The sequence below is a fragment of the Zootoca vivipara genome, chromosome 3 (genome assembly GCF_963506605.1).
Source record: "Zootoca vivipara chromosome 3, rZooViv1.1, whole genome shotgun sequence".
NCBI classification, from domain to species: Eukaryota; Metazoa; Chordata; class Lepidosauria; order Squamata; family Lacertidae; genus Zootoca; species Zootoca vivipara.
In genome coordinates, this window is record NC_083278.1 from 82898302 (window position 1) to 82925849 (window position 27548).

Here is a 27548-nt window from a genome sequence, read left to right on the forward strand (position 1 = left end):
GCATCAGAGTAGAGGGAGCAAACTTTTTTTTTTTTTGCCACATGACCAGCGGACACAGGCTTTTGATACTTGGGGGCTGCATGTTCAGCTTGAGATTTATATTCCCACTTGAGAGCTGGCAAAAGATCCCTCCTCTCTCTTGTGCTGATTCTGCCATAATGCACAGGCGAAACACGTATACGTGGCCATTTTTCACCTGAAGTACCTAATCAGCCATATCTATTCCCTGGAAGCTGAAGGTTAGACTTTGTGGGATGTTTGAAGGTGGAATTCAGTGTTGTGATCCTCCCATCATTTTGTCTGTGCAAGCATTCCAGTTTTCTGGGTAGAAAGACCCGCTCTCTGCTCCCCCCCTTTGCTGTTCTGGGGGGGCAGGTTCCTCCTGACACTCCCCCTGAGCCAATTTAGGGGGCACGTAGGGGATGGGGGGGGAAGCCCCATTGCACAAGTGGTCAAGATTGGCTAAATATGTCATTATCAGGCTTCTAATAGGACTTCCAGAAGTGAAGGAAATTACTGACCACACCTGTGGCTACTACTCATCATTCTGTTGTGCCCCCCACATCAAAAAACAAACAAACACCCTACCCATCCCTTCTCTGGCCAGGCAGGCTCAAGAGATGGGACTTCACTACCAGTTCCTCAGAATGGTTCTTGCCTTTGAAGGTGAAGCAAACTCTTCTACACTGGGCTTACCTGGTCAGACACACACACACACACACACAGGGAGGAAAGAGCTACAGTTCAGATGAACAGTTAGTTATTTTGCTTTCTCCCTTTTTCTTCACCCATACTTAACCCTCAGTGGTAGCAAAGGCACAAGTGAATCATGCTTGGAGACCCAAACATACGGTAGGAAATATAGTCCAAATCAGTTAACCTGATAATTCTGTGTCTCAACTTGCTGTCATTCCAGCGATACAAACAGAGGTCCTTGCCTGGAATTCAGGGCTCTTTTAATTAGATGGAACTGAGGGCCTTATATAGGCAACTGTTTGCAACTGCCTGGGTCCAGCTCCCTGTACTGATTTCTGTCTTCTTTGTCCACAGAATTTGCTACTTCAGTCGCCTCTTCTGGGAGTGGGGGGAAGGTGTCAGAGTGCACGACTCTCAAAAAAGGGACAATTCGGAGAAGCTATCCAAAGACGCTGTCTTATCCTTCATCAGACTCCACTCGCCCTACGACCAGCTCCTCACGCGATCCTGGGGGACAGGAAATGAGCCTGGGTTGGAATCTTCAGCAGCTGATTAGAATCAAGTTTCTTCCGGCTGCTTGCAGTGAGCCACGGAGGAAAACTATGGTCAAGGAAGCCTGGTCGGGTAGTAGGGGAATCAGTGCAAAACAAATGGGAAATGGCTTCCAACTGCAAACTAACTCTGTACATAAATATCTGCTCCGGGCAGTTTATCCTGCAAGTACCACAGAGGTAAGATTCCTGGAGCAGAGGACATTCTTCCAGGTTGATCCCCACCATCTCTTTCTAGGGCTTTCCCCACCTGTGCAACGACCACCTGGCCTCCATGTAGCAGATGGCACAGCTAGCAAGAGGATGCGCACAGCTCCTCTGTTGTGCTTGTAAGAGTGGGAGACAATGTAGCTGGAGGGAAGAGCGGGTTTTTAAAGGCCTCAATTTGTCCTTTTTGGTGCCTCTCTGCTTTAGGAGCCTGGTGTGAATTCACTGGGAAGTTTGGCTCTTGCAGCACTTACCTCCTTGGGCTTGTGGCTCATGCCTAGGGAGTTCTGGGCGCTCGAGGGGTGAAAACTGGGCAAATGGGAGGTATTGATTGTAATGGTTCAGGGATAGTTACTGCTGACAGTGACTTGTGACTATGTTGAAAGCTGGATTTCATGCTTCTATGCAAAGTAAGTTTGTTACGTTTCCCCACTCCCCACTTTCAGTAATGCAAATGGGTCACCCCAAGCAGCTCCATGTTGAAATCCTTGAGGCATGCCTAGTGTTTTTCACTGAGTTCAGCGAGTTGGGAAGATTTAAAATTTAGAGGATTGGTGGGGCCTCCAAAGAGCATGTGGTTTGGTTGAACCATCTGGACTTGATTTTTCCAGGGTAACAGCCAGTCCTCTTCTAAATAGGTCATTTTCCCTTGGCCTTTTTAATTATTAAAATAAGCACCAGAAATCATTTTTACGTTTAGATTAAAAATTCCATCTGTAATGAAGGCACAGAGGATCTTCTTTCTTTTCGTTTCCTGCAATGATGAAAAATAACCTTTGCTTTTCTGACCTATATTTTGGCACTTAAGCTCTCATGTGCTGCGAACAAAATACCAGCTTGAAGGGGCACGATGGTGCTTCCTCTTGTTGCGACTTTGCTTGAGATGGAAGGAAAACCTTTGCTGCATTTTCTATGGGAGCCAGCCATTAATACACTGCAAAAGATTCTGGAGGCAGTGAAGGCACAGAAGTATTTGCACATGTTGGCAAGAAGGTACAGCATCGACTTAAGGGGGTAGCCTAGATTGTGCCTTAAGAAATCTGCGAAGCTTCCTGCAATTGAAGGCACCACCCGAGTCTCTGCCCTCATAGCAAAACACCCAGACTAGGACATTAACAAGGGACACCCAAGTCTGCTGTGGGGAGGTACTAGCCAAGGCACCACCACTCCACACAACCCTTTATAAACCACCTTATAAGCAGAACCTAAATCTTGTGACTGTTTTTGTGCTTTTATTAGGCATGGCCTTCAAGCCTGCTGTTCTTCAGTCACAAGCTTCACATACATTCATACTTCATTTATAGCAGTAGCTTAAGCAGTTGTCTAGCTTGATCAAGGCTTTGCACCACTGGAACTTGTTTTGAGGTTCCTTTACCGGAATACGGCAACAGGAGTTGCAAGCTGTCCTCCTCTTTGCACAGCGGTTGAAGTCTCTGTTGATCAGGCATGAGGAGGCGGCCACTCCATATACTGGAGGGACATCAGCTGGGGCCAAGGGGCGGTGCCAACACCAAGGTTCTGCTTTTTCAGGGCAATTGTGGCAGGAAAAAGGCAAGTTTCAAGTCAAAATTGCCTTCCTGATACGGGATCATCCTCTGGGTAGAGTACAGGGCAGCGCTTGACCCGTTTTGTTTCAAGTGGGAAGGGACAAAGGTGAATAAATAACCACCAACTCACGGCGTTGGTTTCTGAAAGTACTTGTTTTGAGGAACAGCATGGTGTGTTTTGAGCTGCCTTCTCCCCTGAGCCTAATATGACACAGCAGACGAGACTAATGAGACATGTAATTAACAGTGGGTATTCTAGCTCAGAACCTCCTTGCCTGCTGGCATAGAATATTTCAGAAAGATTTTTTTATAAGACCTGACTTCCTCTGATGTTAGTCTATATTATTTGAGGGCAATTGGTAGGGGAAGTATGAATACTGGGGTAGAAGGATTTCAGAAATGTCTATCCTCACTTAATTCACCCTCATTGCAGCTAATTTCTGTTGCCGTAGGGCTAGTAAATGGTGTTAGTAAAAGATCTAATGGCATTTTGTGGGGTCAAGATTCTTCCATTGCGAAGTACACTAGCTGGGGAGCCCAGCTCTCCAAGTCATTTCAAGACCTGTTAAAGGCTGTATGCCTGACACTAATGAACATTATAACAGCTTAATTCCAGTATTGGGGAATGGACTCTTGGTAAGTTCAGATCATGGAGGGCTATGAGAAAGACTGGGCCTGGATAATGCAACCTGCTGTTGTTGCTTGTTCTCATACCAGCCCATTGGGGAAGGTGGTCAAAAACGTCTTGCTGAAAGGAATGTTTACACAATGTGTTCTGTGAAGCTGTGTACCATTTGTGTTTATTCCTCGTCGCCAATACAATCCTTATAATTCAGAAATGTGCTGTGTTCTTAGATGAATTTCCCACAGCTCTGATGTGTATACAGTGGTACCTCGGTTTACAAACACAATTGGTTCCGGAAGTCTGTACTTAAACTGAAGCGTACTTAACCTGAAGTGAACTTTCCCATGGAAAGTAATGGAAAGTGGATTAATCCGTTCCAGACGGGTCCGCGGAGTACTTAAACTGAAAATACTCAAACTGAGGTATGACTGTACAAAGTGGCCTAAGGAAGGGAAGGGAAAACTGCTCTGGCTTGAACACTTCGTAAAGAAATAGTAAGAGAGAGACTCTATGAGTATTAATACAGCTTGACATAAACCCTGGACAATACGCTGTTGGCTTCCATGAGACTGTAGCTCTTTTCAGCTCCGCCTGGCAACGTGTGCCCACCATACAAACATCATCAGGATTTATCATCAAGCTCATTTTGATCAGTGGAAGATGGGCCATCCCACGAGTCCCATTATTATAAACATATAAACCAACACAGCCTTCATTCTTGGCGCGGTTATTTCCTAGTCACAGCAAAGAGGAGGAAGATGGATCCTCTTCGAAGTGGGAGGATGGTATTTATTCAAATTGTGGAATTAGTTTATTTGCCCTTTGCCAACCCCAGGAAATTCTCCTGCCCTTTACTATTCCCAGATGCTCCACCTATGCTGCTCAGTGGGAAAGGAAGGTGTGGAGGGCCATGGAAATAGGCAGAGGGGGAGAGGCTTGGTGTCTATTGAATGGGGGGACAGGGAGAAAAGCTTTGCAGTGGCAAAGGTTTCATTTTCAAAATGTTTGAGCTACTGAAACAATCTGAGGGGCCGATTACACACAGGTGGCTTCTTAAGAACAGGAAATGGCAAGATTATTCACCACAGAATAATGGGACAGCTCCAACCATACTTCAGCCTCTTCTCCAAAATAGCTTCTGCTGCGCTAATTTTCCTCAGACTTCAACAGCAGGGACTGCTGAGGCCATTATGATTTAGAGGTGTCTTGAGAGCACTGGCTTGCAAAGCCAATCATGCCCTCGAGACAGTTTGGTGAGGGAAAGAAGAGGTTGTCACAGTCACGTCATGAGGGGATCTCGGCAAAAGCTGCTACATGGTCCAGCAAGTGTAAATAACGACAATCAGCAGCACGAGGGCCACCGAGAGGGCTGCGTTCCTGCGGTTTTCATGGCGAAGCGCTTTCAGTTCTTTCTCTGAAAAAAGAAAAACAAGTGCTACTTTCGTCTCAAAATCAACCACAACCTCTGTCTGGGGGAAATCAAGTTTTCTTGCTCCAGTGTCTCGCCATATTAGTGAGCCTGATAAAAACTGGATTTTAGACCTCTCCCAGACAGCCACTCATCTAAGACAGGCCTGTTCCATTTCTTTCAGTGCCTCTACTGCTGTGGAACTGGCAGTATTTAAGCCTTCTAATGTTCTTTAAGCTATTGCCTTAAACACACACACATACACATAGTATGTGGTTGTGTTTCTCTATTATAAGTAGATGAGCTCTCCCTCTCTCAGCTGCATGCCTTACGTGCAGGTGGATAACTCTTACAAACAGAAGCTGTGTATTACAAGGCCTGACATAGAAGAACAAGAAGCCTGGATGAGGGGCACGACAGAGTCTAGAGGCCTTGTTATAAAACACTGAGCTTTCATTTTATCTGTCTGCCTGAAATTTTCGTAAATTTTACAAAGGTGGAATAAAATCTCTCTTTTAGAGGGGGAAACGCAAGGTGCCTAAAATATCCATCAACCTGACTTTTGCAATCAGCCTGTGACTTTGGCTTAATCCTGTTACGGATAACTGGACAGCAGAAAAAGGAAAGCAGTTATTGCACAACCACCAAATGTGGTGCTCTCATTTAACCCATAGAATGATTGCAAAAGGACTTAGGCTGGCGGGATCGCTTTGGTTTGTGAGAATAAAAGTTCTGTCTCAGCAGCATGCTCATTGAATTCGGATCCCAGGCGGTTGAAATGTAACTTTTTCTTAGTCCAGCTGCTTAGGAGGGTAGGATAAGGAGCTTAAAGGATATTAACAAATCTTTATATTCCTACTTAAGGTTCTTTAAGGAGGTCCACAAATCTTTTTAGAGTCCTGCCTAAGGTTCTTATAAAGCCTTGAGTTTTAAGCCTAGTTTTCATAAACCTGCTTGCAGAAGAGTTCTGTAACTCAAAATGCTTGCTATGTAGTTCTAAAACAATTACATAGCGACATGAGCTGGCTTTACTGACACATACAAACATTTTACTTCAATCCACCTCTGTGTCATTGAACGTATTGAGCCAGTGGAAACCTGCTGCTTCGAAAGGAATTACTAGTCGAGGCAGGAAAGTGCCCCTCTGCCTAACTACATGACTAGTTTGAATTATGGGATGAAAAACTGGTCTGAGGAACTGGATGCAACCCTCTCGATGTGCCTCTAGTCAGAATGTGCCTCTCGCTGACCCTGCTCCAATGTCTTAGCTGGAATGCTGTTTTGAGCTGCCTTACTGCCTGGATGAAGATGTGTGTGGTGTGAATTTCGTGTGGCTGGAATGTAGCCTACTGTGCAAAGGTAAGAGTTTCATTCATTGCTTCTCCCAGTTTTGTCTCTGGCTTTGCCCATCTGTGGCCCCAGCTGTTTGGCTAAAGAAGGCGGAGGGTTCCAGGGGAATTTATGTTGCTTGCCAGCTTCTACGCAACTGTTCCCATCGTAGCCATTCCCCAGACCTGAGGGCCCAGGCAATGTAGGGCATCTTAGCCTAGCCCTGCCTCGTGGGGTGGTGTGAGGATGAAGTACTCTGCCCTAAATTCCTTGGAGGAAAGGTAGGGTGTAAGTGTAACATAAAGAAAGCTAGCTCCAGTTTGAGAGCCTACTCAATAGCTGTGCCGCAGCTGCCTTGCTACACCAACCTTGGCCAATCAAGCCTCTTCAGAGGCAATTTCAGCACTTTCGTAATTTCTACAAGAGGTTAGACCATAGCGACTGCTTATTTGACAACAGAATCATTGTCGCTGACTGCAGTGGCGGCAAAGGTCAGAGCACAGCTCGGCGTGCGACTGCCAGAGGAGTATAATTTTAATGGAAAGTTTCAGGTGTTAATACGACAGCTCAGGCGGATGTCCCTTTGTATTTGCTAGCTCCCTAGGGAGACAGCTTTAACTGAAATGAGCCCATTGCATTAAAACGGGGCAGAAAGGTCTTCAGCCCTTGACTGGAGACTAGTTCTCACTGCATCTATGGTGCTCTTATGGGGCACTGCTCCCTTCACTGACCGACTCTGCATGTTGGCTATTTAGAAACAGGATCAAGTACATCAGGAAGGCAGAGAAATATTTTAGATCAGACATTGGGAGGAATTTTCCAGTTGTGCTTTGTGGCAGGGAGGTGGTGAAATGTCTTTCCTCGTGAGTTTTTCCAAGTGTCTCTCAGAAATCTATCATGGATAATAGTTTAACAACTTGGTCCTGAAGCTAGGCCACATGATCTCATTTCTAACACCAGGGACCCATTTCACCTGTTTAAGGTTTCCCTTAAAATATAAAAAGGGGATAACTGCAGCCAAGTACAGCTCCCTAAAAAAGTTTACTTGCATGCTACCATGCACACACATGCCAATTTCAACCTTTAGGTGTACAACTTTGTGCAGTGCAATGTGTGAAGTGGCTTTCTGATAGACCTGGTCCTGAGGTTATTTTCAAATCCAGAGGGTGGGAGAGATCTCTGGAGCAAATGAGATTTACAACAAGCCAGCAGGTGGCAGCACAACCTAAAGAGCTAAGGATAGATAGTGGGCTAATGAAGCAATTATCAGGGCCTTTCCTGACCACAAGCAGAGAGATAGAGCTTTGAAGTAGCTCTCAGCCATAGTAGCACGACTAATGGAAGGGAAGCAGTAGTCTTGCTGCAAGGAGGGCTTCCTCTCTGCACCCTTTCTTTGAGACAACTAAGAACAAAGTTTGCAACATGGCGTAGCAGAAGTGCGAAGGAGCTTGCCGTACTAAGGTTTTGCTTTCTTGCATTTTAAAAGGCCCTAGAAGTACAGTCAGAACCCCTCCATCTCTAGCCAAGAAGCTAAGACATTTTTTAAAATCACATGGGTGTGTGTGGAATCCATAGACAGGAAGTATGTCACTCAGCCCCAGTGCTGATATGGCCAATAGCCACTCTTGCTGTCACCATAATATACACCAGGCATCCCCAAACTGCGGCCCTCCAGATGTTTTGGCCTACAACTCCCATGATCCCTAGCTAAGAGGACCAGTGGTCAGATGTGATGGGAATCGTAGTCCAAAACATCTGGAGGGCCGAAGTTTGGGGATGCCTGATATACACGCAGCAATTTCAAGTACGATGTATGCACTACTTGAGGAAATGCAATCATGGAATACTAAGGATTGGATGTTCAGGGAATTGAGCAAATAAGGGAGGGAAGATACTTTGGTTCCTTTCCCCAGCAACCAATAACCATATTCCTTGATGCCAGGGCTTTTAAGTGGGGATGGCAATCTTTGTTTCTCACAATTAGACTCTTAACTTTGCCCTTGCCTTTCCTTGCAGCTATCCATGCCATTTCCTTTTTGCCCCAAGATGCCATGGGCCTACATAAGGCAGGGTTTACAACCACAGTCTGAAATGAACAGTCACTGTGCTGCTAAATGGCCAGAGCCTCCTTGACCAAAGGCTTTATCCGAACTCTTCGCCCCTGCCACATCCCTGTCCCCCCGTCCCCCATTATTTCTGGTGCGTGTACATTCCCACCCTTCTTCAAAGATCCTACAAAAGCGAATCCTTAAGGGCCATCTTCTTATCAAGAGGCTACTCTGCATTTGATGCAGAACGTATTTAATGGGAGTGCAAGCAACCTTTCACCAGGGGGCACCCAGAACTTGGAAGTCTAGCAATTGCAAAATTGCTTCCTCTTTTGTACACCAAACAAATCAAGGCCTGAAGAATTACATCATATATCAGCCAACCCAGCAAAATGGTTAACGAAGCTATCGGCTCTCTCAATGAACAAGAGAAATGTCAAGATCTGACAAATTGTTTTGCATTCTTATTAGTAAAAAGCAGGATTTCTTTCAGGGTGTGTAGGATTTGGCCTTACTGTGTCTGAAAGAGGGTTATAACCTTGGTTTTATAAGGCTCCATTTCAGGGAAATTCTCTAGTTGAACGATGCAGATTTTTAACTGTATTTGTGTGTGATACGTTCAGCAAATTCTAAAAATCAAAATCACCTTGGAAAAGAGGCTAAATGCACTAGTGGCATTCAGTGAACAGTAAACACTAAAGTTAAGAGGAACAGCACCTGTTCTGGGCAACTGCAAAAGGTCCAAGCTGCACTTGAGTTTAGAGTAACTTTTCCCCTGGAGCAGTGTAGTGGGTTGGGAGTGTCTGAGCTGGGAGACAGGAAGTGCCTGCTTCAAATCTAACCTTGGCCATGCATTTGCTAGGTAACCCTAGGCAAGCAAACGCCATTTATCTGCAGTCATTCTCCACCTCAACCCCCCAAATGCAACCTGTTTTATGATCCACTTGCCCTGTTTTTATTTACCCATTGCTTTTCTGCTTTCATTTTAGGTACCTTTTCAAGCTGAAATAGTAAACATCCTTAATTTACACTCTTTAAATGGAAATGTATATTCTTGCAAAAATTAGGGGTTTTACTGCAGAATTCTAATACATAAATTCTGGCAAGGAGTGCTTGAACTCTGTTTCGGAATGTATTTATGATCTCTGCATTAAAAAACAATTTTCCCTGAGTGTATGGGCAGTTGAATGAATTACTTTAGTTTCATAGCTCCTCCCCCTCGTGAGTCTGTGAATTAATGGTATGTCTTTGGGGAAAGCAGTTTCTAAAGTTACTCATTCCTTACCATAATTTTCAGCTTTGGTTGCTAGCAGATCTCTCTCTCTTTCCAGTGAGTTTCTGCAAATATGTGAGAATGATTATTAGATATTCTGAAAGTTGTGCAGTGAAATAAAATCTTCCCCATGGCTGGCTGAGAGGGTACTCTGACACTTAGACCTTAAGGCCTCTGTAGTTATCACAAACTGTGTCCAGACTGTATCACAGGCATCCCCAAACTGCGGCTGTCATGAAGTGCCAAAACCTTGGTTCTTTTGCAGTGCAAGCTGGGAGAATTTTGCAAAGAACTCTGGGGTTTTGCGCTGGGAATGTGTCCTTTTTACCTTAAGGAAACTGGCCTGAGAACGGAATTCACACTCCCTCATTCTCCCTTTGATGTAGATGGTGATTGTAGGAGGTTACAGCTGGGAAACAGTTTGTTTAGAGTAAAAGTGTCCTGTTAAGAAGACCATTGCTTTCACATGCGGAAGCTAAAGGCTGAAGGCCATTTGTAATGTAAATCACCTGGTGGCCTGGAGAGTGTCTCTTTTGAGTGACATCTCTAACGGTCAGCTAAATCCTGATGGGTTAATTTGTTGATTGGCTATGTGCCTTTGTTCCCGTGTGGGCTTACTTTCACCCCCTCAGGGAAGTCTAAAGGATAAGTTCGCTGGCTGGCTCTGGCAGGTTGCCCCTGCCTGGTTTTGCCATGTCTTTCCGCTGACCGTCTGGAGGGGAAATGGCTCAACATGTGAATCTTTGCCTGTGGCTGCGTTCTGCCTATGGAAACCACACAGCCCCGTTATCTACTGAGTGTCTAAGTATTAGTAAGTTTTGTTGTTTTACTTTTGTAACCTTCCTTTTGCTGAGAACTGTTTTATGCTTTATGCTTTATGTCTATGCTTATGCCTATGCTTGGTTGTTTAACCTTTTTACTTTAATAAATAGCCAAATGCATTTTGTGTTGGGTTTTCCTTGTTTCTGACGCCAGAGCTAAATCCAAGTCTGACTGCTAGACCACTCTACCGGGTCTGAGTATTGGCGGGTTGCTTCTGAGGAAGAACCCTGGTGGCAGCGAAGTTACCCACAGGAAGGAGCAGTTCCGCCTGTGTAAAGTCCACAGCCGTGCGTTGCCCGTTCTTACCCGAGCCCAGCTTGCCCTCAGAGAAGGGACTGGGGGGGGGGTAAGTCCGTGACTGAGTGGTGGCTTGGGGACGGAACATCATGACAGCGGCCCTCCAGATGTTTTGGCCTACAACTCCCATGATCCCTAGCTAGCAGGGCCAGTGGTCAGGGAAGATGGGAATTGTAGTTCAAAACATCTGGAGGGCCAAAGTTTGGAGATGCCTGCTGTATCACAACAGGTGGGCACCACTCTTTATTACATTTACATACCACCTTTTCTTCCAAGGAACTCAAGGTAGTGTGCTTGGTTCTCTCCCCCCCCCCAAGTTCATCCTCACAACAACCCTGTGAGGTAGACTAGGCTAAGAGATGGTGACTGGCCCAGGGCCACCCAATGAGTTGAGGGCTGACTGGGGATTCAAACCCTGCTCTCCCAGGTCATAGTCCAACACTCTTAACCATTACACCACACTGGCTCTCCATGCAAAAACTGACATGGCAGGGAGGAGGGTTCTAGCCTAGCAAGCCTGTTTTGTTTGTTTTACATGCAGGGACTTCCATCATGTGACTCCCCCCCCCCACCTGCAGATCTCCAGTATATTCTGGGGTGGGCAGACTTCAGGCTTGTGGGATCCACTTTATTTCTGCTAGAACCTTTACGTGTCACTGGTAGCTTAGACAGACAGGCTTACACGCTAGGCATTAAGCGCCTGGTCAGATCAGGAATTTGCGGTCAGTAAAAGAAGGAAGCTCATGAATCCTTCTTGCTGATTGTTCTCCAATTGTTGTTTTTCAGCAATCAAATTCCAGTGGGAAAGCTTTTTAGGTTTTGCTACTGTTGAATCGTTGAGAGGCTGAAGCCCTTGCCAATCCGTGACAAATCACAAAGAGATCTGCCCTAGAATAGATACCACTGGTTCCGCTAGCTAGGGATGATGGGAGTTGTAGTCCAACAACAGCTGGGACCCAAGGTTGACACTCATCTGCAGTATAGTGCAGATATGGGTTTGCCTTATCTGCTGCCTGTGAGTTATCCTCAAGTCAGCTCCCTTCCACAGGGCTCTAACAAACTGGGGGAGCTTAAATCAGCCTTGTAAATAACCCCACAAAAGTAACTAGCCAGTTGGCAGTGGAAGGACAGAGAGCTGCATTTCTGCACTGGATGCAGAATTTAGTCTCCTCACTTACTTCCATGCCATTCCAGCTACTCAACAGCATACAACTCCTGGTTGCCTCCCAAAAGAGTGCTTAAATACACACATTTCCTCATTAGAAAATAAAGACATCCTCAGAGGAGGATCTCTCTCAAGGAAATACCGTATTATTGCCCTTTCTTTCCAAGTCTACTCATCTCAGTCAGAAATCCTGACTGCTTCATCCCAGATGATGTTTCCAATCTGCCACTTCTGAGTAGAAAATTGCAGAGTCTTGCATGTAGTTTAATGTTCAAGGGAATATGCACATCTGTTTCCCCACATTAGGTCATCTTGCCTGAATCTAGTAGAAGCCCTTACTGAACAGCTGCACTGCTTTTCCACAGCACATCTTCTAAGAAGGGGAACAAATCTACAGCTTTGCATTGTTATCTGCACAACATGATTAATTAATCCATAGTTTAGAGCACAAGAACAAAATAAATTGCCTGAAAGTAGCACCTGCAGCAACAGTACGGTTCCAATAACAGCGAAGAAGACATGCAGCAACCACTGTGTGGCTAGAAATAAACAGACACCTGCAAATTGGCTACTGGTTCTGAGCAAGCCCTTTGGTGTAGTTGGGGAAGGCAGGGGGCCTAATAGGGTTTGTTTCCCCCAGACAGTAAAGCAGGAGACGGTGTAAATAAAGGCAAAGTAGACTGCAGAGCGAGTTAAGGGAAGAGCACAGAATGTGTTATTGTTGGGAAGGGCATGCAGAGAAGGACTCTTAGAAGTACATCAAAGGAGGAAGAAATGGGAGACATCAGCCAGGGTGGGGAGAAATCTAGCCAATTCTAAAGCAGCTATTGAATGGCTACTGTAGAGGACAAAAGGCTGGCAAAATTGCAATGGGAGCTTTGAGGGTTAGAAAGAAATGGAGCCAACTTCTTAGCAATTTGTTCATAAGCATCCAAATTAGCCAGTCCCTCCTCTTGTTTGCTGCCATTCCCCTCCTTCTGGCCCAAGAGTCTCTGGGTGGTCCAAAAAGAATTTATCAAGGAAAGGTGATAAATTAAGAGCATCTCAGAGTACATCTGCACAGGCTACACCACAAACAAAAAGCAGCAAAGGGCAGGATTCAGTTTGGCTCTCGTTTCATTCCCCCTGTTCAAAATTGTCTCTTTTTTCAGAGCAAACTGTAGCTGGGGGATCTCATTAAATCTCTGCTCTGTCCAGAGCTGCTTGCAATCAGCAAACTTTGCCCACCAGTGGTTTGCATGAGCAACAGACACTTCCCTGATGCATGAATGAGCTCTTTGAATTCCCACTAGTACCTTCCCTCAGGAGTCAGTTCTTCTCGCCGTAGCTTAAAATCCAACTCTTCCAAGTTCTCCCTGCACTGGGACAGCATCTCCTCCAGGGTATCTATCTGAAACACACATAAAATAAGGCCAAGAATGAATGACAAGACTCTTCACCAACCTCTCAAAATGCCCACCTTGGGTTTGACTGGAGACTTGAAGGCTGTCCCACCCTCCGACAGAAAGAAGCAGGAGAGACAGCTGCAGATTGTATTCCCAGGCTGTTAAAGCAACGGGCAGAGCCTTTTGGTTGCTACTCACCCCCTAAAAACACACACCTCAAGGGTCAAAAGCAGGGCAAAGAGGTTCACCTCCAGGATTCACCAAAAGCTGTATCTTGAAGGTGCTTTGTGGGAAGAGAATTCCCCAACTTAGGAGCTGCTGCAGAGAATGCCCTTTCCTGGGCTGCCACACCCACAGTGAGCTTCTGAGGGTGCCAAACAGGCACCCTCTGCCAATTTTGACAGCCAAGAGGGTCTGTAGGGAAGGAGGTCGTCTTTTCGGGTATTTGAGCCTGTGTTGTTGAGGGCTTCCAATGTAACATAAGCACCTTGAATCGGGCCTGGAAATGAACTGGCAACCTGTACAGCTGTTTTAAAATAGGTTATATGAGATCTGAAGGGAACTTCAGCCAGCAGTCTGATGGTGAGGCTCTACTCAGCATCCCTTCCTGCAAATGGGCCTGCAGTGAAGTTGGTTGCCAATCAGGGTTTTAGAGACACTAGCTGGCACGTGAGGTTACTCTCCCAGTAACAGGGACTGCAAAATCTTCATTTTACAAATGTGGCAGAGAGGCACTTAGGCAGAGGATACCCCAACAGCAGGGTAAGGTTGCTTTATGGTGGGTCTCCAGTGCTGGGATCAATATGGCATAAAGGGGCAAGAAACATGTGGCTCTCATGCTAATTATTAAAAGTGTCACCACCACCCCATTAACAAAATATTCCAAGAATTGCAGTATCAAGGGATAGGTTTTCAAAAGGTAGAAATATCACTTAAGATGCCCGATTCCCAATAAAACTCAACCAGAGTTTGGCTTTAAAATGTCAACTGTAGCTTTAAAAAATGTTACACTAGAGGAGGCTTTGTATTACACTGATAATCGCTCTGTAAGAAAAACAGAAGACGCCATTCCTTGTCTAGCAAGAACAGATCCCAATCCAGCAAGGGGGAACAAGGCATAAAGAAGCAGGTTTGCACAAAGACAGAACTGATGACAGTACATTGGGATGATCATCCAGGCTGGCCTCACTGACTTTTGACGCAGATTAGAAATAAACATTCTTTTCCATGGACCATGAGTTGTGTGTGACTAGAGCAGAATCAGGGCAAGAGTATTCATTTGCCATCAGTACAGATTGGGACACAAATGTCTGCTTCTCAATTCATCTATTTTTAGGAAAATAAGTACTGTCGCACTTCGGAAGCAATCACACATATATATATGTATTTCTGCATGGAAATCATAGAAATGTAGAGTTGGAAGGGACCCTGAGGGCCATCTAGTCCAAACCTAGCAACTTCCCTGCAATGCAGGAATCTCAGCTAAAGCATCCATGACCTCTGCTTAAAAACCTCCAAGGAAGGAGCTACTTAAAGAGCTATTTCCCGTTTTAAGATTTAACATCACACCCACTGAAAGCATGAGGAAATGAACATTCGTAGCCAACACTTTTTTGGGGGGGGGGGAAGGCAGCTGGAGCAAACCTTTGGAATGTAGATGTACAACTCCTTGAATTTTCTCCAGGAAATAAGGCACACCCACATCCCCTTTGAGGCTATTTATATCTTAATGCAGCCATGTCTTCCAGAAAACGGAAAGTGGCCGAGTGACTTGCCCCAGGTGAGGCAGGCAAATTAACTTGGGCAATTCCGAGTCCCAAGCGGATGCTTCCAACTGCCGTGATCATCTTGCATTCAGCTGGAGTTGCGGCAGGAAGCAACTGCTGGCTGCTTAAGATAGTCATCTAATTAGTCTGCTAATTTATTTTCCAGTAAAGTGGAGAGACAAGAGAGGGAAAGGGAGCAGCTGAAGTACAAGGGAGCAGGTGATGAAGGACTTAGGAGTATGGGAAGAATGAGAAGGTCTGAACAAAGGAATCCCCTTAAGGGAAAAGTGCCTTGGGGAATTCCCCCCACCCCCAGCATCTCATTCTGAGCCCAGGGGAAATCTGTTTTGCCACCCTATGGGTAAAGCATCAGGAAAGAGATTCCATTAGTATCTGGCAGAAACAATGTGCTCTTTGCTGAACATAGGAAGCAACTTTTCATGCTGTCAAACCACGGGGCCCATCTAAGCCAGTGCTGTCTACTCAGAATGGCAGCTGCTCCCCCAGGTCTCAGGCAACGAGGTCTTTCCCAGCCTTGAAACCTGACATGTTTTTAATTGGAGTTGCCAGGGATTGAACAGGAGATGATATGCATGCAGAGCCAGCTCTCCGAGCTACGGCCCCTCCCCGTACAGGGGAATTGCAAGGAGAGCTTGTACTGATGATTGACATGGTTTTCCCATTAGCTTGTCAATCAGTACACACTCCCTTCCCAATACCCCTTTCCAGTGCACATGGTGTTGCGCACAAATAGTTGGAAGCCTGGCTAAGAGAGGCCATGCGCCCATCTGGAGCAGCCCTTCCTAGTAGCCCGCTGAGGTGTGCTCAATACAGAGGATGGGGAGACCTTTCCCACTCCTGCACCAACTCTGGTTGCTCATCCCGGGGGGGGGGGGAGAGAGGGAAAGGCGTCCCTTCGAACAGTTGCACTGGGAAATCAATTCTACTGATCCCCTGATTAGCCACTTTATGGCTCAATTCTGGTCTAATTAGCAATCCTCACATACTGCTCAAGGAAAGCAAGCAGCACCAGCCTCAGGCAAGGCAGAGGGAAGAAAGAAGGAATCGGGATGCAAGGGACCAATTTATGGCAGTAGAAGTATGAGGAAAATAGTATTGGCCTGCCTTTCATATGTGTTATAAGGATTATTGACATTATCTATGTGAAGCACTTTGAAAAATCGAAGTGCAGTGTATTATTGGTCTGTCTACAGCAAAAGCACCTTAAAAGCACAGCCCCCCAAAACAGGTTTTGGCTTGCCAGGGGTTGCTGAACTACATCTCGCATCATTCCTGGTGACTGGCCATGTTTGCTGGAGCTGATGGGAGTTGTAGTTAGACAACATCTGGAGGGCCAAATGTTCCCAAACACCTGCCCAGATAACACTAGAAAAGCCCTGTAGGGTCAAACCATGTAGGCCAGTGTCCTACTATATGACTCTCACAAGCAGGACTTGAGGGTAGTAGGTCCCTCCCTGTTGTTGCCTTCCAGCAACTAGTACTGAGTGCCATACAGTCTCTGAATCTATGAAGCCAGCATGGCTAATAATCTCAATTGGCCTATCCTCCTTGAATGTGTTCAATCACTCTTCTGCACATCTTCCTATTTTGAGAGCAGATGCATCCTTGGATATGTACACCGTCTTTGGCCAAAATCGGAAACGGTTCACACAGAAGCAAGATGCAGTTCCCACCTCTTAGCAAAGCTGTATCTCTCTCTCTCTCCTGGCAAAGAAGCAGAAGAACAGGTTAAGCACCGCTCTTTATTTCAGCATTTCTGTAGTGCTTTTTAGGCGAACCTCACACAGGAGTTTTCATTCAGTCATTTAAAACATCATCCATCAATAAAAATGACACCTTTCAACAAAAAGACAATGAAAACAGAACTGCGGGTGGTTGGGAACCAGATAAAACCACCAGTTGAGACTGAGGCACACTAAGAAGCTGGAGTAAATTAAAATGCATTTGCCTAGTGCTAAAAAGAAAGCAAGTGTCAGGCAAGTCTCTATATAGGGAGAGCATTCCAAAGATAAGGTGTTACAACACAAAATACCCTCTAGTCTAGCACAAGCCACCACCTACTTCTCTTCAGATGGCAGTAAGACCCGAAGAAGGCCCCTCTGAGAAGAAGATTAATATTCAGGTGGAATTATCCACAAAACTATCAGCCAGTTATCTTGTTAAGACATCTCCTCAAAGCTATATGCACAGTACCTCCTTCAAAAATTATCAGACTGGTTACAAAGTAAGAACGGCAGTCTTTGTAAGTCGAAGTCTTCGGTTGTCGAAGTGCTGCTTCTGCGCATGCTCAAAGCACGATTTCGCGCTTCTGTGCATGTGCCGGCTGTGTGTGTCACTTTGCGCAGGCGCAGAATGCGCGCGTGGCAAAAATACTTCCAGGATTGTCAACTTTGGAAGTCAAAACCTTCGGAAGTCAAATCGTTTGGTTGTCGAGGTACCACTGTACTCCTGAAGAACCAGCTGAGTTCAGAGGAGGACAGAGTGTTTTACCCTGGTATAGAATCTTAAGAGTTGAAAGGGACCCAAAGGTAATCTAGAAAACATACTAAGAACAATAAGAATATTTATGTGGCCTTTATTGATCTTTCTGCTGCATTTGACTCTATTATCAGAAATAGATTGGGTGAAAATTCAAATTGCCAACGTTGACTGCAGAGTTCTACTATTGATCCAAGAATTATGCAGCAACACATAAATGAGGGTCAGAGTAGGTTTAAATAGTGGTATGACTCATGCTTTTAAAATGTCACGAGGAGTGAAGCAAGGTTGCATTCTGGCTCCCACTTTTTTCAACTTTTATATTAGCTATTTGGTGCCATATTTAGTCAATGCAAACTTCCCCCTCTCCAGTAATTAGGAACAGAAATGTCTCAATCACAATGTATGCAGATGATTTTCTGCTACTCCCTTTCCCAATGGGGCCTTTCCATACAGACCCCAAAAATTTCTTTCTGAAGCCTTTGTTCACACAAGCAAGCAGGTACACCCTGGCAGAAATGGTTCGGGTTTCCATTGAGTGACAATAATAGCTTCGTAACACCCTCTGTGCACTGGCTGCAAAAATAATAAATTAAAAACAAATAAAAACAGGGAAAGGGGATTAGATAGAATTGCTATAAATTGTTGTGATTTGGTGGATTGATTTGAAATCAAGCTGGATTTGATTTGAGTTTGTGGGTGTATTTGGAAACCTCTCTCTTACATCATGGTTGTTGGCTCATATTATGGATGTATGGTGTGTATTGTTTTATTGGTAATGTTGCTGTGGGTTTGTCATGGCCCTTGGCTAAAACAGTAAACTTATATTGTATTGTAATACCCATTAAAAAAACATGCTCTTGAGCCCTGACTGGGCTACAGGCTTCCAATAAACATGCACCACTGTTTAAGGATGCATGTTTGTCATTCAAAAGGCAATCTTTCTAAAAGGTGGGATTAAGAAAAATCAATTACTATTAAATAAAATAACATTCACAACATGTTTATAGCAAGAAATACTGGGATAACACCAATACATCTGCAGCAGATGCAATTGCCATATAAAGTGTGCAGCTAATCTAAAATTCTTATAATCCCACAAAGGCTGGGACACAATAAGGAATCCAATGGCATGATATGTTGATTGTGCCACCAGGATAAGCATTTTGGCTTTCCTAATAATAATAAGAAGAAGAACTGAAGAACTATGGATGGAGGCTCATAACATTATACAGGAGGCAGCAACGAAAACCATCCCAATGAAAAGGAAAGCCAAGAAAGCAAAGTGGCTGTCCAATGAGGCCTTAAACATAGCGGGGGAGAGATGGCAAGCAAAATGTGAGGGAGATAGTGAAAGATACAGGAAATTGAATGCAGATTTCCAAAAAATAGCAAGGAGAGACAAGAGGGCCTTCTTAAACGAGCAATGCAAAGAAATAGAGGATATCAACAAAAAGGAGGCAACACGTCAACTAATTCCACGGGTGAAATATATCTGTTTTTATCTTTGCAAAATATAACATTCGAGACAGTGATCCAAGGTAATCATACTGTTTCGGTTTGGTCTTCTTCAGTTTTTTAACTACAAAAAATAAATCAAATAAATATCATTAATTATGTCATACATCATATTAAGGCCAATGGCCAGTATGAACACGAGTCTATACAGTCCATAATATTTTAACATTGAAAAAATACAGGAAAATACAAAAATAAAACACAAAAGTAAAACATACCTTAGCGTTTGTAAGCAATCTGCGGAATACGGGTCATACACATATGTAACCATGATCACTGCAGGTGGTGACAGCAGTCACAAAATTAAAAGACGCCTGCTCCTTAGGAGAAAAGCAATGACAAACCTAGACAGCATCTTAAAAAGCAGAGACATCACCTTGCCGACAAAGGTCTGTATAGCTAAAGCTATGGTTTTCCCAGTAGTGATGTATGGAAGTGAGAGCTGGACCATAAAGAAGGCTGATCGCCGAAGAATTGATGCTTTTGAATTATGGTGCTGGAGGAGACTCTTGAGAGTCCCATGGACTGCAAGAAGATCAAGCCTATCCATTCTGAAGGAAATCAGCCCTGAGTGCTCACTGGAAGGACAGATCGTGAAGCTGAGGCTCCAATACTTTGGCCACCTCATGAGAAGAGAGGACTCCCTGGAAAAGACCCTGATGTTGGGAAAGATTGAGGGCACTAGGAGAAGGGAACGACAGAGGACGAGATGGTTGGACAGTGTTCTCGAAGCTACCAACTTGAGTTTGACCAAACTGCGGGAGGCAGTGGAAGACAGGAGTGCCTGGCCTGCTCTGGTCCATAGGGTCATGAGTCGGACACAACTAAACAACAAACAAATAACAACAACAACAACAACAACAACAACAACAACAACAACAACAATTTATTAATATGCCACCCATCTGACTGGGTTTGCCGAGCCAATCTGGGCAGCTTCCAACAAATAAAAAACACAACACAACATCAAACATTAAAAACTTCCCGGAACAGGGCTACCTTCAGATGTCTTCTAAAAGTCAAATAATTGTTTATTTCATTGACATCTGATGAGACAGCGTTGGACAGGGCGTGATGGGATAACCTCTCTCTCCTCCCCCTGCATCCTATTCAGAGTGTTCTCCTGACACCCCACACCCAATTTTGGCGGGTGGAAGGGGAGCCCTGTTATGCTCATAGGATTCATTAGTTGAACCCTACCCAGAGTTTCCTAAGACATATTTGATATCAAACACCACTCCAAAACTATAAGGACTGCCCCCATAATCAACTGTGTTTTATGCCCTCTTGCATTCCCCAGTTCAATGCTACAATATGCACTTTAAGAGAGGATGGGTAGCCCCTGCATACTTGACAAGCAATCTGCATAAAGTGCCAAAGCCAGAGGCATCCCCTCGTAGGAAGTACACCATCAGGCACAATGCCCACTTCTTCTGAAATTTGGGTTCAGTTGAGGGAACTTTGGAGACCTCCCAAAACACAGAGGCTTGGGGTTGAGAAATAGATGTCAATCCGAAGAGACACAGATGGTTATTACTGATATTTATTTATACCATCTCCGGGTGCCTTAAAAACAGAAGGTTGGCGTTTTGATCTGGGCTGAATTTGTTGGCCTTTTTATTTTTATTTTTAACAAAATAAACCAATTTTGTAATGAATTAATCAAAAACCATTCCTTGTTGCTGGAAGGCTGCAAGCAGTTTTGAAAAAGTGGCATCCGGTCTCTGTAAATTCCCTAATTAAGATCCTGGCACTCGGCCACATAACACATACACTGACATCCAATGGAGTAAGATAATGAGGCTTTACACCTCCTGACCCTCATTAACAGATCAGAGCCATACAAAAATGGGGAGGGTGGCTTGTGAGAAAAAGACGAATGGAATCATCTTCCTGCTAAGCAGATAACTTTCAGTATTTGTAAGCCGCCTTTCAATATTAGCAAGGTGGCTCAAAACTTATTATAATATAAAATTTAATTATAAAACATTCCAACCTATACAACAAAATAATAAAGAAACAATATAGCAATATTATAACAGCAACAGTGAAGCAATTATCAGAGGAATAAAACAGTGTATTTTTAAAAAATGAAAAAAACCAAGCAAAAAAACTAGAGAACCAAACTTTAAAAAAAATAATCCAGTTTGATAAACACTGGCTATTTGTCATAATAGCTGTCATGAATCTCCAGGATCAGAGGCACCAGCCCACCGAAAACCAGTCACAGCCAGAGGGTTTTTATTCTCAATTTATTTTGTGGGCTTCCTGGAGACAGCTGGGTTGACCACTGTGAGAAGCGGGGTGGTTTTCTAGATGGACCTTTGGTTTGAGTGACCCAGCAGGTTGTATTTACAGAAATAGCCATAAATGAGGTACTTGCCCCATGTAACCTGCCAGCAGCTTTTCCCCCTGCACAATGCATGCAGTATTTGGAAGATTCAAGAATTATAACAGGAGGCGAAAGAAGGAGCTGTCAGAAAACAGCATCCAAAATCGGCACACTTTTTATTTCTCCATCTCCATCTTCAGGGCACATTTCAGTACAGTGGTACCTTGGTTCTCGAACGTAATCCATTCCGGAAGTCTGTTTGACTTCCGAAAAGTTCAAAAACCCAAGGCATGGCTTCCGATTGGCGCAGATGCCCTGGAAACAATAGCCGACAGCTGCATCTGACATCAGTTTCTGAAAAAGGTTTGCAAACCAAAGCATTTACTTCTGGGTTTGTGGCGTCCGGGTTGTGATTTGTTTGTCAACTAAGCCGTTCGAAAACCAAGGTTCCACTGTATTGATAAGGAGACCATCAGGGCTAGCTGCTTGGGCAGTTCCTTTAATTATGGAGACACCATACATTTGAAGCACCTATGCCTCAGCTGTGTACTGAAGGATAAACTGTGATTCCCAGGATTTTTTGGTGTGGTGGTGTGGGGAGATGTGCTTTAAATATATGGTGTGTACATAGCCTTTGTCTCCCTGAGTAAGAAATCCTTCTCCTATTCTACCATGCTGCCTCATGAAAATAGCTTTTGTTTCTGCTACTGGGATGAGAGATGTGCCGGAGTGAAAGAGCCACCTGCGAAATACCAAGAAGTATTTGAAAATCTGGCCGCAGCACTTGTCAGCGCTACTCCATTGTTCTTTTTTTGCAGCAGCCTAGATTTAAATTAGCCTGGTTCCTTAAATAGGGAAGAAAGAATGATCTACTGAAAACACAGCTGAGGATAGTGGAACATGCTGTCTTGGGAATTTGTAGAATTTTCATGACTATGTAAACATCTATCAAGGCTATTAAGAGAGCCATTGGATCACAAAGAATAATGCCACCGTACCTCAACCAATCACCAGTCTCTTGACATGACTGACAGTTGCGAGGGCAAAGGGAGTCAAAGGCTGGGGGAAGAACGAACCATTTACCATTCTAATACTGAGTGCGAAAGACCTGGGATAATGTATGCAATATGGTGCTCTCCAGAGTGCAATAGGGTAAGTCTTTGCCCCAAGACAAGTGGAGAAGGAGGAAGAAGAGTCCTGTTTCAAGTACTGAATCCCCCCTCCACCTTCCAGTTGTCTGTTCTTATTGAAACAATCCGCCCAGAAATGAGTGGTGTCTTCAAGGAAGCCCTAGCCAGGGCCAACTAGAGCAGAAAAGTACTACACACTCTGTTCCTGTTAGTGAATCTTAATACAATAATGTATTTTTGGTCACAATGCTTACATGGCCCATATGCGGCAGCCTCAAAATCCTGCTGGCTGGTGCTCTTGGCTGGCCATACACGTTAATTTTTAAGTACTCGCTCATGATGCTGTCACTTCCTATCTCAACAGACTTATTCTTGTTTGACTGCCTTTTAAGAACACAGTAATTTTTAACCCCAAAGCCCCTTTAACCTGCAAGTATGAGGCGCAGAGTTTCCGCCAAATCCTGAACTGTTACAAAAAGGTTAACTCTAAACGTTAGTGCAATCTAGATTTTTGGGGTCAATGCAAACATGCACCATCTATTGGTGTTAAAAGAGTGAGCAAAAGCCCTCAAACAGCAGGTGAATGCTGCTATTCTAAATTATCTGAGAATACCTACAGTATATGAATAAATTGTTGCTGGGGAACCTTTCTCTGCATACCTCTTTTTCCGGTGTACAGAAAATGGACAGAGAAAGGTTTTTCTCTCTTTCTCAGAGCACTAGAAATATAAAAGATGCCAAGAGAATGAGATGCAGAACAGTGCCTCTGATACCCATTTCAAGAGGATACCATGGTATCAAAAGCCAATGAGAGCTCTAGTAAGGGTAATAGGGTCCCTCTCCCAATAGAGCAGAGGTTGGCAAAGCTTACGGAGCCTGGGCCAGTCCACTCAGCCAGAGATCTCTCCGCGGGATGGATCGCGCGCACGTTCGCAGACGCTGTTTCTGGCGCGGAGGAGGCATCTGCAGCTTCATATTGGTTGCAAGAGCTTCCTGCAGCCGATAGGAAGCCCTGCCAGGGCCGTGAAAGTGAGTCCCCAAGCTGCGTTGTGCCGGTTTAGCGGGCGGGGACTTTCCAAGCAGGTGGCAGGGTTCGGGGGTGGCTCGAGGGGCATTTAAACGACCCCCGCAGGCCGTATCCGGCTCGCGGGCCTTAGTTTGCCGACCTCTGCAATAGAGGGCACCAGGGTGACCAAGGCAGATTCAGTTCCAAACCAGGGTCTGAATCCAGATTGAAATAGATCGAGATAATCAGTTTCCTCCTGGAATGTCTGCAGCAACATCACCACAACACTCTTGAGTTCCCTGCCACGCCGCCCCCAAGGGGATAAGTGTATTTGCAGCTTCAGCAGGACAATACTCCCTTTCCCCCCACCCTCCAAACTGACATCTCAACATTTTGTACATATCGGAAGATCACAGGTCCTTAAGAGGCTGTTGTTAGATTTTTATTCATTTACAAACTTATATACTTCTGCATAGGGACCCAGGTGGCGCTATAGGTTAAACCACAGAGTCTAGGGCTTGCTGATCAGAAGGTCGGCGGTTCGAATCCCTGCAACAGGGTGAGCTCCCGTTGCTCGGTCCCAGCTCCTGCCCACCTAGCAGTTTGAAAGCACATCAAAGTGCAAGTAAATAAATAGGGAGGGACCACTCCGGCGGGAAGGTAAACGGCGTTTCCGTGCTCTGGTTCGCCAGAAGCACCCGGAAGCTGTCTGCAGACAAACGCTGGTTCCCTCGGCCTATAGAGCGAGATGAGCGCCACAACCCCAGAGTCGGACATGACTGGACCTGATGGTCAGGGGCCCCTTTACCTTTATACTTCTGCATATATGCAGAGGGTTCCCCAACTATGTAGAAATCATTTATCTCATTTTGTGTGACCCAATTTCACTACCAAACTGATAGCCGCTGGACCCCAAGTGCAATCAACATACCAAGTGCGCACTGTTGGAGGAGGTGATGATTGTAAGGACTACAGGATTGCTGTGATATTTAAGATATCATAGAATTGTAGAGTTGGAAGGGATACCAAGGGTCATCTAGTCCAATCCCCTGCAATGCAGGAATCCTGCCCACAGCTAGACATTGGCCCGCTGTGCCACTGGGGGCTTCTGTGTATATACTGTCACATGTTTGATGATAGTGGACATGAACCATTATCATGTTTATATGTCTGACTACTCAGTGGGATTTGGCTATTCATGGTCTGTGCCGTTAGACCGAGCAACACTTAGGAGCCCATATTTCAAACAGTATTTGAGATGTAATAAATTGTTTATATAATAGAGTAGTCCACTCTACCAGACAGTTTGTGCACATTGTCACTAGAATTAAACTCAAATTTTATCCATTGTTTCTGGGTGATACAAGCCGAATATGCATTGAGGAAGGAAGCAATTCAGCTCACAGCAGGCCCCTCTGGCAGTTTTCCATGCAAAGAAGGAAAGTCTTTGCCACTGAAGGTACAGCAGAACAGCCTGAGCCACTTAAGATTAGTGGAGCTTGAGGTCCTATATCCCAGGATTTCCCATTTGCTAACGTTTTGTTGCACTGCTCAGATCAGCAGATACTTTTGATTAAATCAACACATCATTGCTTCTGAGCTGGGGGGAGTTTTAATAAGCTCCAAATAACTGCAGAGACAGAGGTGAAGACTTTGCAACATGGGGAAGCAACAGCAGCGAACAACTCCGGAGAGAGTATGTGAAAGGGAGGAAGGGATGAGATGGAAACACTGAAAGGGCAGAACCAACAAATTCTAAAAGTCATTTCTCATCCTGGCTTCTTAGGCTGGAGTTGGAGGGGGTGAGCAGGGAGGAAAGAGAGGGAATGGTGACTGAGTCAAGCAACATGGCAGCGGCGGCAGTGGGGGAAACAGTGATGCCTAGTAACACTGGGGGAAAGTCCAAGGTGCCTTGTCACCCAAGCATTGATTCAGATATTGACCCTGGCTCTTCACAACAAATGTTAGGAAATTTCAATATTTCTCCTCCACCCTTGGCTCAGTCTTATGCAGTACTTTCCAAATTATTCTCTCCAAATTATTTCACTACACAGAAAACACACTGAACTCAAAGCCAAGGGACTAAACCGGGCATAGGCAAACTCGGCCCTCCAGATGTTTTGGGACTACAACTCCCATCATCCCTGACCACTGGTTCTGTTAGCTAGGGATGATGGGAGTTGTAGTCCCAAAACATCTGGAGGGCCGAGTTTGCCTATGCCTCGACTAAACGGCAGAAGAGGAGGGATGTGTAAGCGGTGAAGACATAACACCTCAAAGGCCAACTGCAAAGGTGGAGCAGATATGGACGGCAGCTAGCATGGCAAGCACCTTCACAGATGGTTCCAAACCAGCTAGAAAAAGCTAGGGATCTGTATTCCAGTTGCACCTTCCAACTAATACCACCGCCTTTCCCCAAAAAGGTGAATTTTATACAAGGACACTGATGATAGCAAGCTAGGATAGTTATAGGTTTCTCCTTACTAGACATGACAAGCTTACACCAATTCCTTTCTCCCCTTTTGCACAACTATTTAAAGATGCAAGAGCTCTGCCCTTTTTTGCAGCTGGCCACCCTACCTGATACGTATCAGGATTGAACTTGGTTCTCGCTGCCAGCCCTATATCCGACACTTTAGTCACTATACAGTACACTGACTTTTCATATCAGCAAAGGTCCTAAGAAGAAGATATACAACACCTAATGTACAACAGCATAGTTAAAAGAGGCGTTTGCCACAGACACCAATCTATGTCCATTGCTTATTTGCTTACTACATTTCGATGTTGTTTCTACAGCTTTAAGTCATAACATATAGCATGACCACTGAGCTAGACAAGCTCACAGGCCCTTACAACAGTGTGGTTGGTTGAAGAGGTGTGCTTTGGTCACCTATTCAGCGCAATCTAATATCCACAATTATTTCCTGCATACATCCCTCTCCACTCCTTACTTAGGGACTACACATCCAAGGACCTTAAGGCAGTGCGCGTGCTCCTCTTCCATTTTATCCTCACAACAACCCCACGAGGTAGGTTAGTGCAACTCGCTTAGCCACTACCGGCTCTCATCGCTCCCCATTCCAGCACCAATTTATCTTCCCATCCTATATGTATCTCCCCGCTCCCAAGGCTGGCCCATTTGTAAAACCCGCTCCCGCTGCACCGCCCCATTCACGTCCATCCCCTCTGCCATCCTTCACAGATCCTTGCCACGCCCTCAGTAAGGTGCTCCCCCCCCCAAAAAAAAGCCCCCTACTCCTCCTGGTTGCCCGGGCAACGTGCCGCTCTCCTCACCTCCTGAGCTACGCCCACACGCTCTCCCTGCTTCTTAGGCATTTTCCCCCTCCACGTTGCACAGGTGGGCTGCACATGCGCACACCTTTCCTCCTCCTCCTCCTCCGCCTCCCTCCTGAGTCAGGCGCGGGATGGCTACGTAGCCCCTCATTAAAGCAAGGGGGCGGGGATTCGAGTAGCCTCCTCAGCCATCTTTGCCCCTGGTATTCCGGTCCTTTCTGTCTCCCCGCTTTCCATCGCGCAAGTGCACGCCGCCATGTTTGAGAAGGGCAAGGCAATTCTGGTTTAGCGGGAGACGTGGCACAAGGAGAGGCTTTCTGTGTCCAAGGTTTCTGGCTGGCACAAGAGCCGCAGGGTAAAAAGTTAGGGGTAGGGCTTGGAGATGTTACGCAGCGTTGCGTTTCGACGACAGATAGATGCTTCCGCCGCAGTTAAACTGCCCCCGAATAAGACGAAATCTCTACTGGAGGAGGGAGAGCATGGCATGGATTGTTACCTTATTTCTGCCTGGCGATTCTGGCTTTATATCACCACTTCCTACGCCCCCCCCCCCCGCTATTCCTTTTATCTCATGAAACGAGAGTGATTTTCAGCTTTTAACAGGTTCACTCCTTCATACAAAAAAATAGCATCTATAATGTGTTGCT

At 45.2% G+C, this 27548-nt stretch overlaps 2 protein-coding genes across 4 annotated transcripts in view; one reads left to right on the forward strand and one right to left on the reverse strand.

Moving 5' to 3' along the window:
• CMTR1 (cap methyltransferase 1) overlaps positions 1–10625 on the forward strand; it is a 37831-nt gene extending 27206 nt beyond the window's left edge. For all 3 annotated transcript variants that reach the window (XM_035108151.2, XM_035108153.2, XM_035108152.2), the window contains exon 24: positions 1051–10625. In XM_035108151.2, coding sequence (XP_034964042.1) covers positions 1051–1252 — 202 coding nt within the window. In that variant the 3' untranslated portion in view covers positions 1253–10625. The remainder of the gene's footprint in view (positions 1–1050) is intronic.
• Positions 4902–27001, reverse strand: CCDC167 (coiled-coil domain containing 167). The gene is made up of 4 exons (XM_035108154.2): positions 26902–27001; positions 13264–13358; positions 9697–9749; positions 4902–5040 (listed from the first exon to the last, which is right to left on the reverse strand). The coding sequence occupies exons 1-4, from the start codon at positions 26941–26943 to the stop codon at positions 4937–4939; spliced, it is 294 nt and encodes a 97-aa protein (XP_034964045.1). The 5' UTR covers positions 26944–27001; the 3' UTR covers positions 4902–4936.
• Between the last annotated feature and the right edge of the window lie 547 nt (positions 27002–27548).